General features: G+C 41.8%; 1 protein-coding gene across 2 annotated transcripts in view; it reads left to right on the top strand.

Annotated features, from left to right (window-relative positions):
- Positions 1 to 16,179, top strand: part of SSPN (sarcospan) — a 144,239-nt gene extending 128,060 nt beyond the window's left edge. For both annotated transcript variants that reach the window (XM_070789931.1, XM_019961429.2), the window contains exons 2-3: positions 5,027 to 5,113; positions 11,868 to 16,179. In XM_070789931.1, coding sequence (XP_070646032.1) covers positions 5,057 to 5,113; positions 11,868 to 12,233 — 423 coding nt within the window. In that variant the 5' untranslated portion in view covers positions 5,027 to 5,056 and the 3' untranslated portion in view covers positions 12,234 to 16,179. The remainder of the gene's footprint in view (positions 1 to 5,026; positions 5,114 to 11,867) is intronic.
- Positions 16,180 to 20,754: the final 4,575 nt, after the last annotated feature.

Below are 20,754 nucleotides of genomic sequence, written 5' to 3'. Positions count from 1 at the left end.
AGAAGTGTATTTGAGGTGCTTTCTGTTCAAACTATCCAAAGATTCTTCATAACTGGGTAACTTCTTTGGCTCTTTTTTGTTTTCTCTAGACTGTCTCTGGGTGAAACAGCATTTCTGATGGTTTCCATTGCCTCAAGGGCTTATCTTCAGCTCAGACCTCTTTCCTGAGTTCTAGGCCCATGTGACTGACCTTTGAGTTCATGTGGGCTTCACTGGTTTCAGTTCCCATTCTGCTTTTCCTCTTATTAAACGTGACTTATTAAATGTGAACTCCATCCACCTGGCACCTCATGGCAGTAACTGAGCATCACACGGATCCCTCCCTCTCTTTCAGCCCTCACATCTAATTAGTTCTCAGAGCCTTAGATCTGCTTCCTTCACATCACTCAGACACACCTCCTTTCTCTCAGTTACCTGAGCTCAGGCATGCTCCATTTCTCTGTAGATAAGAAGAACTTTCTAGCTGGTCTTCCTCCCCTAATCCATTCTTCACAGCCAGAAAGACCATTCTAAAAGGCAAAGTCAATCACATAACTCCTTTCTTCAAATGTCCTAGACTGAAATGAGTCCTTTGGGACCTACTTCCTGTCCATCTCTGCAAGCTCGTCTTTTACTTTTTCTTCTTGCATCCTCTGCACCGGAACTACGGGAAAGGATGTTTACTGGGCATTTCTCCATGCTTTTGTACCTGCTAGTACTCTCTCTACTCTTCCTCACATTCTTCTGCTTGATTCCTGCTTACCTTTTAAAATCCATCTTCCAGGAAGTGTCTTCAAGTTACCTTCAGATTAAATCACCCTTTCCATGTATTACAGCAGACATACTCTAGTACTTACATGGTATTGTAACTTCACTCTCATCCCCACTGGACTGAGAGCTCCTTGAAGGCTGAAACTTTTTCTTATCACTCAGTTCCTGGAGATGTTGAAAAAAGTCTGGCCTCAAAAAAAAAAAAAAAAAATTCTATCTAATGACTAAATGAAATACTCTAGAGTAAGAGTATATGTTTCTGTGCTACTTCTTGCTGGAAACAAGCTAAATTAAGGCTTCACAGTAGTAGATATTACTGAAGTCAAAAAAATTGTGCAAGGAAGGCAGAGTTAGATTTTTAAGATACTGGTCGGTTAGGCTTGATTGTTGGAACGTGTCTCTCCTAAAGACAAAGGGGAGAGTCTTGGCAGTTGCCAACTTCCCAGCAGCCGCCAGGGACAAAAGCAGTCACGTGGAAGAGAGCCTGACTCTGTGCACCTGTGGACAGATGTTAACAAAGGACCCCAGACACGTGCTTAGGGTCTGACAGTCCCCACGGAAGCAAGTTTAAAAGTCTCCATTGGGCTTGTGGCCAATAAACAAAAAAAGGTCTTTCTTCCATTGTTTCAGTTCTGTAGATTCTTAATTTGAAAAATACACAGTAAGCCCCTATGCTGCTGCTGCTGTTGCTGCTAAGTCGCTTCAGTCGTGTCTGACTCTGTGCAACCCCAGAGACGGCAGCCCACCAGGCTCCCCTGTCCCTGGGATTCTCCAGGCAAGAACACTGGAGTGGGTTGCCATTTCCTTCCCCAATGCATGAAAGTGAAAAGTGAAAGTGAGGTCGTTCAGTAGGCCTTATCAAATTTACACTTCAATTAGATATATTTATATATTTTAAAAATTTATTTATTTTTAATGGAAGGATAATTGCTTTATAATATTGGTTTGATTTCTGCCATACATCAACATGAATTAGTCATACATGTAAGTATGTTCCCTCTCTCTTGAATCCCCCTCTCTAGATATATTTTTAAAACAAACTTTGAAAAAGAACTTCATGCCTCACTTGAAAATACAGCCACATTGTGGACTACACAAATAATTTCTGTATCATTACCTGCACATTTGTCAATGCTCTGCTGAAAAGCTGCCTTTCTGGGTTCTATCTGCTGTATTTTCTACCCAAACCTCTCCAACCCACACTCTGGCTCTCCACCAGAAATGTCATCTATGTTCTTTAACCATCAGCCTGTTCTAATGGCAGAAAACCCTGAAAACAGCTTGCACTCAAAGAAGGCTTGGCTTTGGCTTCACAGCCCAGTGGAAACCTGACCAACTCTCAACTTGGGAACCTGTGAGGGCACAAGATACTTACTGATTTTGTAATCAAAGGGAGAATGGAATAGAGGTGCTACCTTAAAATGCTATGTGGGCTTTGTGAATAAATAGATCTACTGCTCTAGCAGAGATGGTCCAAGGTTCAAAGCTGGCCCTGGAGGGTAGGAGTTATGATATCACCAAACCAGCCATTCATTGACTTGCTGGGCGACTCTCAGCCACACTTCCAACTTTGTCTCTAGGAAAACTGTGCTTATTGGAAAACGCAGTTTGGTTGCTTATGTTTTCCATCCTAAAGTAGAACTTAGCAACATTTTAAGGTTTCCAAAGTTGAGTGTGAATAGGTATGCTTTGATTAGAAACTCTAAATCAGAGTTTAAGAAACTAATGCACTAAAAAGGAAATCAGATCGAGTATGTTTTATGTCAGGAAGCTCAGGTGGCACAGTGGTAAAGAGTCTGCTGCCAGTGCAGGAGACACAAGAGATGTGGTTTCGATCCCTGGATTGGGAAGAGCCCCTGGAGTAGGAAATGGTAACCCACTCCAGTCTTCTTGCCTGGAAAATTACATGGACAGTGGAGCCTGCTGGTCCGTGGAGTCAGACACAACTGAGCACTATCCACACACGTGTTTAATGTGCCACATCTGCTTTATCCATTCATCTGTTGATGGACACTAAGGTTGCTTCCATGTCTTGGCCACTGTAAATAGTACTGCCATGAACTCTGGAGTTCATACCTTTTCAAATTAGTCTCTTCTCCAGAACATTATTCAGCCATAGAAACGAATTAAATAATGCCATTTGCAACAAATGGATGGACCTGGAGATGATCACATTAAGTGAAGTCAGAAAAAGCAAAATATCATATGATATCACTTATATATGGGCTCTTAAGAAATGATATAAATGACCTTATTTACAAATCAGAAATAAATTCACAGACATAGGAAACAAACTTATAGTTACCAGAGGGGATAGTGGGGGTGGAGGGGGAGTTTGGGATTAGCAGATACAAACTGCTGCTGCTGCTAAGTCGCTTCAGTCGTGTCCGACTCTGTGCGACCCCATAGACGGCAGGCCCCCAGGCTCCGCCATCCCTGGGATTCTCCAGGCAAGAATACTGGAGTGGGTTGCCATTTCCTACTATATATGAAATAGATAAACATAGCAGATACAAACTACTATATATAAAATAGATAAACAACAAAGACCTACTGTATAGCACAGGGAACTATATACAGTGTCTTGTAATAACCTATAATGGAAAAGAACCTTTAAAAATATATATATATATATATAGTGAAAGTGTTACTTGCTCAGTCATGTCCGACTCTTCGTGACCCCATGAATGGTAGCCTGCCAGGTTTCTTTGCCCATGGGATTTTCCAGGCAAGAATCCTGGAGTGGATTGCCATTTCCTTCTCCAGGGGATCTTCCTGACCTAGGGATTGCACCTGGGTCTCCCGCATTGCAGGCAGATTCTTTACTGTCTGAGGAGGGAGATAAATTAGGAGTTTGGGATTAGCAGATAAACACTATATATAAAATAGGTAAACAAGAAGGACCAACTGTATAGCACAAAGAACTATATTCAATATCTAATAATAACCTATAATAGAAAAGAACCTAAAAAAGAAATATATATATATATATATATATATATGCATGCGTGTGTGTGTGTGTATCTGAATCACCTTGTTGTACACCTGAAGCTAACACAACATTATAAATTAACTGTGCTTTGATTTTAAAAATTGTTTTAAACATAGATTATGTTTTATAAGCTGCCATGCCTCTTGCAGCCTTCTTTCTGTCAGGCGCAGCCCCGCTTTTTCCATCACTGACACTCAAGAGCTTGAAGATAGCTTTCTATTTCTCCCATTCCACTGTCCACCCATCAGTCACACAATAGTCAAGATGTATAGATTTTACTTTTACTTCACCTTTCCTCTCACCTCTTTCTCTGCCGCTGTCCACCACCCTCTGAGCTCTGGCCCACTGGATGGATTAATCCTGCTTTTAGATGAGTAAAACAAGATTCTGATGTTTTCACTGCCAAACCACCCAACACCCACTGCTCATTTTCCTGAAACATGTCTTGAAAAATGTCATTCCCCTGATCAAAAGTGCTCAAGGGAGCCCCACTCTTTGCTAAATCAGTTCTACCTCCCCAGATTTTCCACCTACCTTTCCTGCTCTATATTTTGTTATTTCCACAGTGGATACATGTTTATCCCTCTTTCCACACACACTCCTGTGTCTGTGCTATCGCCCATACTGATTCACCCAAGCTACCTGATTTAAGGGCTGGCTCCAGCATTTACTAGCTTTGTGCTTCTGTTTCCTCATTTATAATACAGGGATCATAATAGCACCTACTTCATAGGGTTTTGTCCTGATTACATGAAGAAATCCACACAAAACTTAGAAGAGCCCCAGCCACAAAGTATCCAGTGACTGTTAGTGATCATTACTATTATCATCATCCCTTTCAAGAACCATTTCAAATCCACCTCTTTAGCAAAGGCTTTTTTAATTGCCCAACTCAATGTTGTTTTTTTCCTCTTTTTGTACTTCTCTGAATAGCATTTGACACAGAATGCCCTGCCTTAGAATAGTGTGTGCACTTACTGTGGCCTGGCCTGGACTATACAGTTACTGAGGTTGAGGAAGTTTTGTTCATCATCATATCACTGAAGGACCTTGCATAGCACCTGGCACATCAAAAGGGCTTAATAAATACTGGCTAAATTGAAATAAATTGACTTTCCTATTTTTAAAACTCCGTTCCACAAGCTGAGGAAAAATATCCCATAAAGATAAGCAAATGAAATGAACACCTTGATAACAAGGATGTTACTGGTGAAAGACACAGAGATTGATGTCATTGGAAAGCTTGCCCCGATAACATCCTTTCATCCTTGTTCTTGCTTGCAGGTCTGCTTAGTGGCCTATCTCGGTTTGTTTATGCTTTGTGTCTCCTATCAAGTTGACGAACGGACATGTATCCAGTTTGCCATGAAAGTAAGTTGTCATTTTTCTTTCTCTTTTATCGTCACATACAAAGAAACATGAGTAGAAAATCAAGGAGGACTTTTTAAGGGGTTGCATATCTGATTATTCTAGAAATTGGATTTTTAGGCAGGCCAAAAAATGTTTTAGGAGGGCATTCATCCAGCCCCCAGAGGTAATGCAGACTTTTTTTTTGGTAAGTCTTAATTTCCACGAACTGGATTTGCACGGAGCATATGAAGTCTGTCCTCCAATGCCCTTAAAAGGAATATCGAAAATTTGTCAGTTCAACAAAACACTTGGCTAAGAAAAAGGTGTCTTAGATCAGTGCCCACTTTCCTATTTTGAATTTTTTTTTTTTAGAATACTTTAATAACAAAGCAGTCTAAGTGCATTTCCCCTTGTAGGTGGGATCACTGAGGCAGAGAAAAGTATATTGGGCGCACCCAAATGATCTGTGCCAAGAGTGTGAGGGCAAAGGTGGGAGATTGAGATATGCTTGGTGTAGCAAGTGTGTGTCTTTCCTGTGTGTGTCTTTTTCCTGTTAGAGATGGTGTGTTTGGTTGGAGCCAATTCAAGTACACAGCATTTTCACTGCACAGTAGAATCTGCTCTAAAGGGAAACACAGACACACCCTTTCAGAGTTTAGGGAGATAAACACCCCACTCAGCCATCAGAGTTAGTAGAAATTCAATTCGTACATTCTCTTTCGACTCCTGCAGCAGAGAACAAAAAGCTTTCTGTAATGTTGGTGGTGTTTTTTTTTTGGGGGGGGGCGGGGATGTGTATCCACTCACATTGTTTACTTTTCTTCTACAAGAAAACACACAAAAACTGGATACTCTTTATTTCACTAAAATAAGAAAGCATAGGGCATAAGAGTAAATTAACTATATCATTTGGAAATTACAAAAATGAAGAAAATAAAATGTCAGTATATTGACATAAAAAACAATGTGCTGATACATACATCTATGTATACATATTTAAGTCACTGTAAAAGAGTAACTAGTGAAGAAATATTCAAATTATTTTGACTCACAAAAAAACTGGCTACACAAAATATATGGTATGATCATACAAAAATAAAAAAATAGCTCTTATGTACAGAGAAGAAAAAAATAGTTTCTCTGAGTGGTGGGATTATAGATACATTCTGGTAGGTTTTTCTATTCAATTTTGAGGTGTTCTCCAATAGTTAGATGTAACTTTTCTAATTTAAAAATTGAATGGATGCTATTTTAAAAATTGATAGAGTTAGAATTTTTGTGGATGTGCCTCACTTGGAAATTTTACTTTTTCTGTCTGAGGGTGTTCCTTAAAGAAGGCCAGACTAAGCAGACATCATCCCTGTTTACTTTTTGAGTAGAAGTCTGAATAAACTGCAAGGCTTAGTAATGGTTTTTTTTTCAAAGCCAGAAAGCCTAGTAAGAAATGATATGTTAAACCATGTGAACTTCATTCATCAGGTTAAAAGGGCTCATCAATTTCTATGAAACGCCCTCATCTCCCTCTCCCTCTCTCCCATGATCCCAGGAGACAGTATCATCTTCACAGAGGCCCCTAAAGCCCAAACGTCTTCACTTAAGGAGTAAGGACAAATAAATAAAAAAGGCATTGCTAATGTCAGCCAGGTTGAGAAGTCCCCACTAGGAAGATCTCATTAGCTATCTTTTTTTTCCACCTGTGACAGACATTGACAACTACAGAAACACTTTCTCTTCTCCTGAATGTGACCTTTCATGATGCTAGTTTCCAGCTCTCTAAGGTGCCCGCTGTATTATCTTCAGGTCGAAAATAAGCTTCAGTCAATCTCAGGGTTTTCCAAAGTCTACAGCCACTCTACCCTTGTGCTTCTCTCATCGTTTAAAGGAGAGGGGATGAAATGCACCTTCCTGTGGGGTTTCTTCCTAGCAGAACCATTTGAGTGCTTGATATCCTGGCCACACTTTGGAGAGAATTTCCTTGTGTTGAACGCCCAGATGGCCAGCACAAGCCATCCTCCGAGGGTGATGACAGTGCCTCACTGCAGCCTGTGCTAGTGAGCGCGTTCGCGCGGGCGGGCGCGCGCGCGCACACACACACACACACACACACACACCCCTCCTCTTTTCCTTACAGAAATAGCCACGGCAGCTTGTCTTTTCATCTCAAGCTAGCACAATCTTTCCGGCGGCGCTTTGGCAGGCCCTGTAAGCATCCTTCCATTCTTCTCCTTGGACTCTGCTCCTGAGCTTGGGGGGCCATCTGGCCGCGGATTGGGCCTCCTGCCTATTCTCGTGGCTCTATTTTCTCGGGGCTCACCTTGATGGTTTTCAGAACCGTGTCCGGTTCATGTGCTTGCGGAAACAATCGGGAGTCACATTCCCTGTATTGGAGGCGCAATGGCCCGGTACCCACCGCCCTCCGGGAGGCCCCCGGGCTGCCGCCGCTTCCCCCTGCCCATCGAGGAGCAGAGGGGTCTTACCCTGCCTGCCACCGGGAAGATAATTAAATTGAAGCCGAACCGCCCTCCTCACGAAGTAACTGAATGCTGAAGCGGCGGCCGGGTACCAATTAGAGGCGGCGAGCGCGGGGCCGCGGTTACATAAGTGCAGGGGGCGCCCGCCTCTGCCCGCTGTCCTGCGCCGGCCGCCGGCGTGTCACCCGCAAGACAGATGAGGCCGGAGCCGCGCTGCTAGCAAGATATATTTGCTGGCATTCCCAAGGTCATCGTAAACACTTACATTGATAGTTTATTTGTGCCTTGTAGGCAAAACCAGCCACTTGATTTTAAATTACAGATTCTGACCCAGAAGCTTGTTGCTATCGGCTGAGTTGAAAGCCGCGAAGGAAAAATGCTATAGCGCTGCAGAAGTGGCCCATAGGCTTTGGCCGATCAAGTCTATATTTATGTCTTGAAATGGAGAAGAAACTTGATGCTGTGGCTCACTCTTGTTTACTTGGCCCGATGCTTTTCTGCAGTGGGAGAAGCAGAATCACCATGTGTGAGCTAGTGCACCAATGAAAATGTATTCGTATTTAAAGGAGCGGAGGGGCATGGCTTTCATTGGTGCTCTTGAGGCTTTTAGCATATTTAAGATACTCGGTTAAAACTGAGTAATCTCTCCGTATTTGTGTAAATATTTACATCTTTTATACAAGCCAAGTATGTTTTGTTACTCTCACCTGACATAGAAGACAAAGATTGATATCCTAAAAGTCCTGAGAACAGGCAGCTCTTTCCACGTCTACTAATGTGTTTATTTCACACATACTTAAATAGTGCTACTGCGTACCAGCCACTGTTCTAAGCCCTGTACATATATCAACTCTTTGGATCCTGAGAATAATGCTGTGAAGCCAGTGTTAGATGAAGACACAGAGGGACACATGGGATTGATTAATTTGCCCAAGGTTCATAGTTAAGGGGGGAGAACCAGGATTCTAACCCAGGCTGTCTGGCTCCCCAGCACATGCCTGTAATCCTCATCCAGCCCTGCTGTGCACTTGGTAAATGTCTTGGCAAGTCTTTTGATCTTTAGGCCAAAAAGTTCTCTTTTAAAAAGAGACAAAACTCTCATTTCAGCAAATGGATTTTCATAATGGTTATGAGAAAAAAAATTTTTTTTGCAACAATTTGACTAATTTACACATCAAGAATAAGGGATTATTGTCATTGTTTCAAGATAATGAATCAGTGGGTGTTCTATAAATTCTCTAAGGATATATATGTGAGTGTGTGTGTGTGGGGGGGTGTATGACAAGACTTTCTTAGCGCCATCCATTGATGACAATAAAATGTGTAAAGAATACTCTAGTTGGGGCCTTTCTAAAGAAGCAGATGACTCTCCGGTGGGAAATTATCCCTTTACTTTAAGACTTCTCTGCTGGTAGAGTCTCTGCTGTATCCGTGTTCCCAGAGCAATTGGTTCCCAGTCCCCTGCGTCTGCACTGGAGACGCAGCTTCCAGCAGCAGGCATGAACCACGTGGCCAGCACAGTTTAATCTGGTCCTTGGCATCAAGGGTTTGAAGTCAGTTGTCAAGCCTGAATATTTCAAAAACAACCCAAAATGTTTCAGATACTCTGCCTCAATGAGCCCACAAAATAAATCCATACTTTTTAGCCTATTTTTGTAGAAAATATGCCCACTGAAAATTTGGGGGACAGGCAGAACCAAGGCTGTGCATTCAATATTACAAATCAAATAGTTCCTCTTAATTTTTATTAAGATAGTGCCACTTTGTGTGTTTGCGGTTCCCCTCTTCCAAGAGAGAATAAACATGTTGTGCATAGGTTATCCTTGTTATGTCCCTGAGATAGAGGTTTCCATAAACTGCGTCACATGTGAAGAAACGTGGGTTATATGTGACAATCCTTCATATGATTTGAAAATGAAAAAGGGAGTGTGTGTTTAAGATGTTTTTGTTGAGCAGATCCGAAGAACCCCTGCATTCTTTGCTCTTGCAGCCACGTGAAGTCCAAGTGGCTTTAACCAGGGTCTATTACCTTCTTGGGAGAAGGCAATGGCACCCCACTCCAGTACTCTTGCCTGGAAACTCCCATGGACGGAGGAGCCTGGTAGGCTGCAGTCCATGGGGTTGCTAAGAGTCGGACACGACTGAGCGACTTCACTTTCACTTTTCACTTTCATGCTTTGGAGAAGGAAATGGCAACTGCCTCCAGTGTTCTTGCCTGGAGAATCCCAGGGACGGGGGAGCCTGGTGGGCTGCCATCTATGGGGTCGCACAGAGTCGGGCACGACTGAAGGGACTTAGCAGCAGCAGCATTCTCTTCTTGTGTCTATAGTGAAGTTTCCAAGCAAACCAGATCCATGCACAGAGCCCCAACACACACACACACACACACACACACACACACACACCACACCACATAGCCCACTCAAGAAGGAAAAAATAAATTTTGAAGTATTCTATATTTAAGACTTGAAATTGTCCCTGTGTGGAAAATCACTAATCTGTAAGACTTATGTGCATGTATTTTATAATTTTACATGTATGTTTTTATTTTGAGTTGCATTTACTTGGACGTGGGGGGAGGGCATAATCTTTTCAGAGCAATTTTTTAATTGGAGGATAATTGCTTTACAATGTTGTGTTGGTTTCTGCCATACAACGGAAATCAGTCATACTATATATACTATATATATAATATATAATACCATATTATATAATATGTATGTATATATATATATATATATATATATATATATATATATATATATACTCTTGCCTACTCTTGCCTGGAGAATTCCACGGACAGAGGAACCTGGCGGGCTACAGTCCATGGGGTCACAAAGAGTCCAAAGATTCGGACTTGACCAAGCAACTAACACTTTCAAAGATATATATATATATATATATATATATATATATATATATATATATAAATCCCCTCCCTCTTGAGATTCCCTCCCCCTCCCTCAGATCAACTTTAACCTGAACCTGGACTGGATGTGCCTGATTTTCCTTTGAGGAGTTCACATTCACCAGAACTGCTCTATGAGCACCTTTTGACTATAGGCGTGCAACTCTTACACTAAGAACTTATTCAGTACACCACTGCCAACAGCTGGGGACTCTGTTCCTTATCGAGATCCTCAGAGGCTGGACCATCAAGAGGAAGGATTCCAGTAGGGAAGTCCAATCACAAGAAGATTTCTTGTTTTATAAAATGGTTTATATAGCGGTCACATCAACAAGCATTCACAATTTCATGATCAAAATATTTCAGGTTTAGGGTAAATGTCTGAGTTGTTCAGGGATTCCATGGTTCTTTAACAGCAGAGTTAGAACGTTCACCAGACTTTTCCATTCTAAGGCTAACACGCAGGCTAATGGTGCTTAGAACCTTGGTGACCAAGGGGCAATTTACAGCTTATTTTTGTGCTCAGAAACTACATGGTTATAGGTCATCTTGAGATGAGACTTACAGATGATGAAGCTAACATTAAGTAACCTACTTTCTGGAGCTATATGTTTTTTTCTCCCAGCAACTTCTGACTGGGGATATTGGCATTCCTGGACATAGTTTGGCAACCACTCCATTGAGCATGCTTCCCAGGTGATGCTAGTGGTAAAGAACCCGCTTGCCAGTGCAGGAGATGTAAGAGACCCAGGTTCGATCCCTGGGTCAGGCAGATCTCCTGGAGAAGGAAATGGCAACCCACTCCAGTATTCTTGCCTGGAGGATCCCATGGACAGAAGCGTCTGGCATGCTACAGTCCATGGGGTCGCAAAGAGTCAGACACGACTGAAGTAACTTCGCACATACACAAGCCACTGAACATAGTTTCTTGTTTTTTTATTAACACATGTTGCTAGTTGACCAATCATTGCCAGTTTGGGCCAACACAGTGTTTACCTTGCAGAAACATGTTCTCCACTTGTAGTGTTGTTGCAGTCTTTATATCAGCAATCATTAAGGTCAAAACAAGCACAGTCTGTCCTTCAGGGATGGCTCTTGTGTTTGGGATTCATGTAAGCTGCCTGCTACACCCACACACAAACATCCCCAGATTAAGCTCAAATTGTTGGCTCGATTCATGAAAACACCCTCCATCTGTACGACAAATGAAAAGACCATCAGAGTTTCAGGAAGGCTCACTAGCAGTCCATAAGGAGCCATTGTCACATCTTGGGCACCATGTTTCTGAGGAGAGAGGGGGAGCTTCCTAGGAGAGAAGAAGTCTTCTGTATTAGCTTTGGCGGTAGTCATCCAGCATTCTCTGTAACTGGAAAGCCTTTCCTCTGCTTTCTTGCAGCTCTTGTACTTTGTGCTGAGTGCCCTTGGCCTGACAGTCTGTGTGTTGGCCGTGGCGTTCGCCGCTCACCACTATGCCCAGCTCGCACAGTTTACCTGCGGAACCGCGCTCGACTCCTGCCAGTGCAAACTGCCCTCCTCCGAGCCCCTCAGCAGGACCTTTGTGTACCGGGATGTGACCGACTGTACCAGCATCACTGGCACTTTAAAACTGTTCCTACTCATCCAGATGATTCTGAACTTGGTCTGTGGCTTGGTGTGCTTGTTGGCCTGCTTTGTGATGTGGAAACACAGGTACCAGGTCTTTTATGTGGGTGTCAGGATGAGCTCCGGGACACCTTCCGAAGGTCAGCAGCAGAAGGTCTAACATGCTTGCTCAAAGGTGGAAGAGAAAACAGCAGCCTGACTGAGAGGTTTTTTTTTTTTTAAAGAAGAGAAAGAGAAGGAAGAAAAACTTTTGACAATCATCAGTATTCACCATTCTAAAGGAATATTTTTCTATTTTTCAGGAAATGACAGAGCATTTTTTCAAGTTTCCATAGTATTTTTTTAAATAAATTCTTAAGATCTAAATTGACTTTGAGATGTTAAAAAAAAAATAAACCCACAGAACAGAGAGAGAAAGGTATAGATCTACCTTTAGAGTCTGGAGTCTATTCTTAATACTCTTGTATCTATTACTTATATAATCTTCTTTCCTGTTAGTCCAGCTTGATTAGGACAGTTTCAGGCCCACTTGCTAAATTTTCTAGAATCTTCCTCCAGCCCCTCATCCTTCCTGCCATGATTGTCACTACACTTCAGAGGAAGGCAGGAGGCAGGACCTAGGGGAGAACTGAACAGCCAGGGTGACTCTCTCTGTTCTATTTTCCTTGGTAGAGATGTCTCCAAGGCATAAAAACAGCCTAAAAGAGCAGAGTAGAAAGGGAAGAGACTTTGTAAAAAGGCTAAATAATTACAAACGCCTGGGCTGGGGTGGCCTTTCTCCTCTACTGCCTCGGTTTGGGTCCGTAAGCAGATCACTTAGTGAATGCTTTGGATGATTGTCTGCTTCTCAATAATTGAAAGTTGGTGGTAGCTATATTCTTAATGGGGCTTCCCTGATGGAGAAGGCTTAAAAATAATTACATTATGCTTCTATTCTGTCATCTAAAACAAATCATTAAAACTAATTTCTAGCTAATTGTTAATTATAACGATGCTCAGAAGTCTATTTAATGAGCTCTGGCTGTACTTACGTAGCACCATCGGTATTAGGAGAAATTACTCACAAGAGAGGAGGCTCAATGATTCTTCCTTCTGAAAGCTAAGCTTTACAAGGGAGAAAAAAAAATTTTTTTTATTAATAGCTCAGGTTAAAAATACTCATTTAAATAAAAACAAGAAGATTTGTAATGGGAAATGTTTATACAAATAGCACATTTGTGATGTTTTATAAAGTTTCTCTCTTGGCAGCTAAGTACTTTTGAGGAAGATTGGGTAATGCTGATGTGTTCCATTCATGAAACTCTATTTGATATGTAATCCTATTGTTGATTTGTATGCACAGTCGACTAGAGCCTTAAACTAATATTTTGAGGTCCTTGTTTGAACACTGGGCCATTGACTTGGAGGGTAGTTTTCGGTTTTGTTTTGTTTTGAAGTGACTGACTTAAGAGTACAAGTACACTATGTTGGGAGACTTTCCTCCCTAATTATTGTTATCATTGAATTTGGAACAATATCAATGTTTTAAGGAAGGAGCTCAGATGCAAATTCATGTAGCATAAATGTTACCAAGAACTTTCTGTATTAGGCTGCTGTGTTGAAAGCAGGAACTCAAGATAATAATTGAGCTTAAATGTGCTTTCTTCTCCACATTGCCTATAGATATATTTTACTAATAATTAAGTCCTACCCTTAAAAAATAATTTCTGTGTTTGCCTTATAAGGCATTTGAATAATTCCATTGATTGTGACACAAGTGTCAATTATTACGTACTATAAATATAAAAAAAAAAACCCAGGAAATATTGTTAGTTGGAGGATTATAAATACAGTTTATGCCCTCCAGATAAAACACTTGATTAACAGATGTTAAAACCTTTTAATGTATTGACTTGCTTTAAAAATGACCTTCCTACATACTAGCTCAGGCCAAAAATGCACATTTGGGGGCTTAGTGGATGACTCGAGAGCAGAGGTTTGATCATGCACAAAAATTACATCAACACAACACCAAGCCTCTTGGTGACAGCCTGAAAAATACTTTGTGCCCTGTTTTTAAAAAATTCCAATAACTGAGTCCACTTTTTATTTTAATAGTTTCCTACAAAAGAAAATGATTGATACTCTGTGGGCTCTTTTTTAAAGAGTAAGAAACCAGTGCTTTAATGCTAATTACTCTGAATAAAGCACCCTTAGAAGCACACTCTGAATACCTTAAAAAACTTTTTTTTTAATGGCAAACACTACAAATTTTTCTATCAGAAAATTAAATCCTACACAACACTAAGGTGCTCCATGCTTTACAAGCAACTCACAGGGTATTTCAAATGGTAGAATAACTCTAGGTTATGTGCTTCCTTTTTTTAAAATAATGCAACCAGTAAGAACTGACATAATGATAAACTTGATAATAATCAGGAGACATATATATATGTATATATGATGTAGGGCTTCCCAGGTGGCTCAGTGGTAAAGAATCTGCTTGCCAATTCAGGAGACACAGGAGACGTAGGTTCAATCCTGGGGTTGGGAAGATTCTTTGGAGAAGGAAATGGTAACCCACTCCAGTATTCTTGCCTGGAGAATTCCGTGGATAGAGGAGCCTGGCGAGCCACAGTCCATGGGGTCACAAAGCATCGGACACGACTGAGTGACTAAGCACACACCACATATATGTTGTATATATAATGAGGATTTTGCAATTGTGTGACTGAATCATTCTGAAACCCCTAAAAAAAGAAAAAATTTAGTTAAGTTCAAGAATTAAAAATAAAATGAAAAAAATTTAAAAGGAAAGAAAGGGGAGATTTCTGTGCTGCATACTCACTGTGTATTGATACATGTGAGAATTGTGTTGCATGAATAACAAACTGCTTTGGGCTGAACTTGAAGTATTTTGAGGTTGTGTTTTGCAAATATTGAAGTTACAGTAATGGCAACAGAAAAGGAACAGATACAGAGCTTTACACTTAGCAAAATGTTACATTTAAAATCTGACAAGGAGCCAAGATGGTGACTGTCTCTTCTAAACCATGGAACAGTAAGATTTGCGCAATCCTCCTCCTCTCCCACCTCCTTCAGGGGAATTAAATGAATCAAGACTTTGAAAAGAGGGGGAACAGCCAGGACTTGGCAGCACTTGAAATAGGAGGAATACAGCAGCCTAAATGTGCAGACTTTGTAACCAAGCCCACCCGAGATCGGTCTGTGCTTTCACGTGACCACCATCTGTGCCTCCCTCGCTCCATCCAAATTTGTGTAGGCAGCTCCTTGGAGCCATTCCTAAAAATATAGCTACACCAGGCCCTGGAAACTGTAGTCAAGTAACAGGCTTAAGTGTTTTCCCTCCTTGAGTTAAACCTCCATTAGATCTCTTTTGAGGGACCTTTCAGCTGCAGGCATCAGTGTGTTCTGACAGCGAGACACGTTATGTGTGTGTTTTCTATCTGGATCCAGGGCATCAGGATACAGTTCATCTTCTTGTACTTCCTCTCTGGCATGCAGTATTTCTGGACTATGTTTATAAGTCTGTTTAGTAAAGGGTGGGATAGAGGATACCAAGGGAGTTTCCAAGGGACAGAGATGGATCAGTTAACGATAGTCAGAAATGAACTTAAAAGTTGCCTTGAAAAACCAATCACATCTTATCAGGACGCATACCTTTACGTTTTCTAGCTCCTGTCGCTGAACTGTTGCTGGGTAGCCGTACATTTCTATAAATCCTGCTGACTCAGTTCTCACTGTACTCCAAAGAACTCGATCGTGTGTTTACATGTACATGTATTCAGGGTAGTGTTACAAAGTGCGGATGGCCACATATATTGACTCACAGTGGAAACATTCATTTGGAGAAAGCCTCGGTGGCTCAGCCTGTGAAATGAGCCTGTGATGGGTTCTTCTAATTGTCTAGTATTTTATTATCTCAAAGAATTAGTCCCTTTGAAAATATTGGTCTGTACTTTGGTGCTGCGGTTTTGTTCTTCTGGCGTTGAGGGTAGAGTGAGTAGAAAACAAAGTGTATCTTACATGTTTGAGGTGGTTGTTTTTGAGAGGGTGTGTATAATGTAGATTTCCTTTGTTAATAAAATTTTCATAATCTCTGAAAATGCCGTGTTTGAATGTGTTTTAAAGTGATGGTACGTTGCACATGAACTAGTCTACATAAAATCTCTCAACTTAGTGTTTACATCAAAAATCTGGGTTTAGAGTAGACAAGCACCAATATGAATTTTGACTCCTTTGTTCCAGTGTTCTTTTGGTATGCTACATCCATTGTCAAAGTCAAGGTTGTAAATTCTCTCCAGGTAAAGAGAATTGAAAAAAAATTTTTGCAAAAGATACTTGGAATGCTGATCTTCATTTATACATATAAATGTTAAGTAACATGCGTGCTCAGTTGTGTCCAACTCTTTCCAACCCCATGAACTGTAGCCTGCCAGGCTCCTCTAACTATGGGATTCCAGCAAGAATACTGCAATGGGTTACCTTTTCTTCCTCCAGAGGATCTTCCTGACCCAGGGATCGAACCCACATCTCCTGCTGCTTCTGTATTGGCAGGCAGATTCTTTGCATTGCCAGGCAGATTCTTTACCACTGAGTCATCTAGGAAGCCCCAAATTTGGCCTAAAAGAATGGGATACATGTCGAGTATTATATGCTCAATCATATTCAACACTGAATTATACATAAAAACAGACAGCCTATTCCATTTCAAACCTGAAAACAAGGGCTCCTTCTTACCAACTTGGAGGCAATTTAAATAGTTGATTAAATTGTAAAATGCTAGTTCAGCTTGTAGAATGCCAAAGGAAAAGGGTAACAATTACGCTCTGAGCTGGACTTACTATCCTTAGTCCTAAGACTGCTAGTCTGAGGGTTAGGAATCTGACTGTCTCTTTCTGGCTGTGTGACTTTGGACAAACCATTTAGTTTTGTTTCTTCATCTATAAAGTGGAGAAAAACATAACTGCCTCACAGAGTCATGGGAAAGTTAGATGAAATAGCACTTTGCAAAGTGGCTCATAGAAGGGGCTTGATGAGTATTTGGTTTCCTCCTTCCTTGCATGCATGCTTGCTAAGTCATTTCAGTCATATCCAACTCTTTGCAACCCCATCGATTGATTGCATCATCCCAGGTGGCACTAGTGGTAAAGACACGGGTTTGATCCCTGGGTTGTGAAGATTCCCTGGAGGAGGAAATGGCAACACACTCCAGTGTTCTTGCCTGGAGAATCCCATGGACAGAAAAGCCTGATGGGCTGCAGTCCATGGGGTGTCAAAGAGTCAGACACGACTGAAGCAACTTAGCATGCACGACTGTAGCCTGCCAGGCTTCTTTGTTCACGGAATTTTCCAAGTGTGAATACTGGAGTGGGTTGCCATTTCCTCCCCTACTGTATCTTCCTAACTCAGGGATTGAGCCTGAATCTCTTACATCTCCTGCATTGGCAGGTGGGTTCTTTTTAACACTTCCTTTTAATAAGCCAGGAACAATATCAAATGGGCATCAAACAGAAATTCTGCTTTTAAAATAAGATAGTACCAGTTCTTACTGATGATGTGCATGGAATCATTTGCTGGTGGGATCCCTATTTGTTGGTATACACACCTGGATGTGTCATCTTCTCTCAAGACTTCTCTCTGGCAGAAGTAGAAACTGAGACATTTCTCCTGATTTTTATAGCCCTTGGAATTTTATGTAACAGAAGCATGTTTAACTCCAACTCTTAAAGTGTAACTTTATCAACCATTGGTATTATACATTATCACTCTACTGCTTATTAGGTTGTAACGAACAATCCCTCATTTATTTAAAAACCAACCATTGAACACCTTTAATATGCTTGATTCTGTGGATCACTGATTCTCATTCAAGGATCACAAAAGGTTTTATTTTTATGTACAGTCAGAAAATATCAGCGAATCTCCAGGCTGGATAGGAAAACATATGTATAAATCTTTATACTTGTGGTAAATTTAATTATTAAAACCCTACAGCCAAAAATCTACTTTTCCCTTGATACAGTCTATCTTTGTACTTCAGGACAAATTATTATAAATTGTTTTTTTACTTGACAAATTCATCTTTTATAAGTTAGTGTTTATGAAGTACAGGACTAATGTCAGCTACTGCACATTGAAAATTCAGATTGTAAGTGAATGAAAATAAAACTAATGTGTGGGGATGCCAGCTTGGAGACAATATTTCATTCTTCTATTTCTTTCCAACAAATATACATATATATATACACACACACACACACACATATGTTTATTCAGGTTTCCCTGGTAGCTCAGCTGGTAAAGAATCTGCCTGCAATGCAGGAAACCCCAGTTTAATTCCTGGATAGGGAAGATCCCCTGGAGAAGGGATAGGCTGCCCACTCCAGAAGTATTGGGCTTCCCTGGTGGCTCAGACAGTATAGAATCTGCCTGCAATGAGGGAGACCTGGGTTCGGAAGATCCCCTGGTGGAGGGCATGGCTACCCTCTCTAGTATTCTTGCCTGGAGAGCTCCATGGACAAAGGACCCTGGCGGGCTATAGTCCATGGGGTTGCAAAGAGTCAGACATGACAGCAACTAAGCACACAGCTGAGCATGTTTATTGATTATTCCCAAAGCCTGGGTTCTTAGAGGAAGCCTTTTTCTGTTTGGAAAGGTCATCAGAAAGATCCTTTAATCAAAGAGATGAGGGATATACACTCAGCTTTATTTTGGGGGAAAAGCAGATATTAGGACAATAATTCAAATTATTAAATTATTTCAATTCAATTGAATTGATTTCAACTGAGAATGAAGCCTTGTGTTTAACAAGACCCTCTGACTGGGACAAGGGAGGAAGATGGGATGACTTGTGGGACATGTGCTGGTCCTTCCTCTTCCATGTGAGTCCTGCTGGAGGGGGAAGTAGGGGTCCCTGAAATGCTGCTGCCAGGAATTACAGAGGAGGCTTGGACAGTGCCCAAAGAGGGGCTGAACAGTGAGAGGCCAGGGGCACTTTGTGGTCTCTGAACAAGGACACATTGAAGACACCTCTCTCTGCAGGGGGTGCTCTGACTACTCTGACTTTCTACTCAGACCCTTCTCCCCAGAAACTTAGTGTATTGTCTTCCCAACCGGGTGTGTTTGTAGAGAGCAAGAGGATTACTCTCAAGGACCAAAGAAGCAATGGTTCTTGTGACTGGAGAAGATGACTGTAATCTTATGATTCGTCTCCCAATATCTTCCTAGCTGCTGCTGCTGCTAAGTTGTTTCAGTAATGTCTAACTCTTTGTGACCCTATGGACCATAGCCTGCCAGACTCCTCAGTCCATGGGATTCTCCAGGCAAGAATACTGGAGTGGGTTGCTATGCTCTCCTCCAAAGGATCTTCCTGACCCAGGGATCGAACCCACATGTCTTATGGCTCTTGCATTGGCAGACGGGTTCTTAACCATTAGCATCACCCGGGAAGCCCACGTCTTCCAAGGCCCGTGTTGAATAGACTGTTAGCACCTAGGGAGGGTGTGGAAGTGGTGGCCCGCAGAGCGAACCGTCAGAAGTAGAGGACCCGGAGTCTGAACATTATGGGATTAAAGTTCACACCAGCCTCAGTGGGTTATTTTTACTTCTCTTTCCCTCAGGATAGAATTCACATACTCTTACAAAGTAAGCAATGTTCCCTCAGATAATTTTACAGGCAAGAGTGGATTTCCAATTTTTTATTAAATTTTTTTCTTAGGTTGCAACAAAAGTGACCAAAGGATGGTTATACAACTGAAGAGAGAGAGTGCACTTATGCATTTTACTATAGAGAAGTTTACACTGTGGACATTGAGCTTGGCTATGTATCCAGCAGCTGGGAGCATGTCCTTGGACAGACGTAGAGAGGAGAGACATCTTGAGTGTATCTGGGCCCTGGATGAGGGGGCTGTGAGAGAGAAACTGGGTTCTACTTGGCCTGGCTTGACTTAGAGTAAGAGCAGCCGTCCTGGTACAAACCCTCACACTGCCAGATTTTGAAGATTTTGAAGTTGACCTGACGACTCTAGGTCAAATGTCCAGGACGACCACTTCTACTTCTGAGATGTATATCTCTCTCCTGGGCTATCGACTCTTCCAGAGAAGAGACCGCTCCCCACCCCCACCCCATTCCACAGCAAAACCTGCCCCTCCTTCATGTCCTGGCCCATGCCCATGAGACTCAACTAAGGTGTTGTTCACTCTGGTGCCGGGTGCAGAGTTGGGTAAAGGCCTTGAATGCAGTTGTTGTTCAGTGACCTCATGGACTGCAGCTCACCAGGTTTCCCTATCCTTTATCATCTCCCAGAGTTTGCTCAAACTCATGACCGTTGAGTCAGTGATGCCATCCAACCATCTCATCCTCTGTCGCCCCCTTCTCTTCCTGCCCTACATCTTTCCCAGCATCAGGGTCTTTCCCAATGAGTCGACTCTTGACATCAGGTGGCCAGAGTATTGGAGCTTCAGCTTCAGCAACAGTCCGTCCAATGAATATTAAGGGTTGATATTCAGGTTTGATTTCCTTTAAACACAGAGATGCTTGAAAGTATGGTTTTCATTTTCATAGACTATTTCTAAAGATCAGAAAATGTCTCAGGTCCATGGAAAGGAGGCATGATGCCAAAGAGGGGAGACCTGCCCGGTTGTCCTTCCAACCCAACCCTGTGGGCAGCCACCTACTC

This window comes from Bos indicus, chromosome 5, assembly GCF_029378745.1.
Source record: "Bos indicus isolate NIAB-ARS_2022 breed Sahiwal x Tharparkar chromosome 5, NIAB-ARS_B.indTharparkar_mat_pri_1.0, whole genome shotgun sequence".
NCBI lineage: Eukaryota > Metazoa > Chordata > Mammalia > Artiodactyla > Bovidae > Bos > Bos indicus.
Note: the sequence above shows the minus strand (reverse complement) of the source record. Positions and strands in the feature narration are given on the sequence as shown.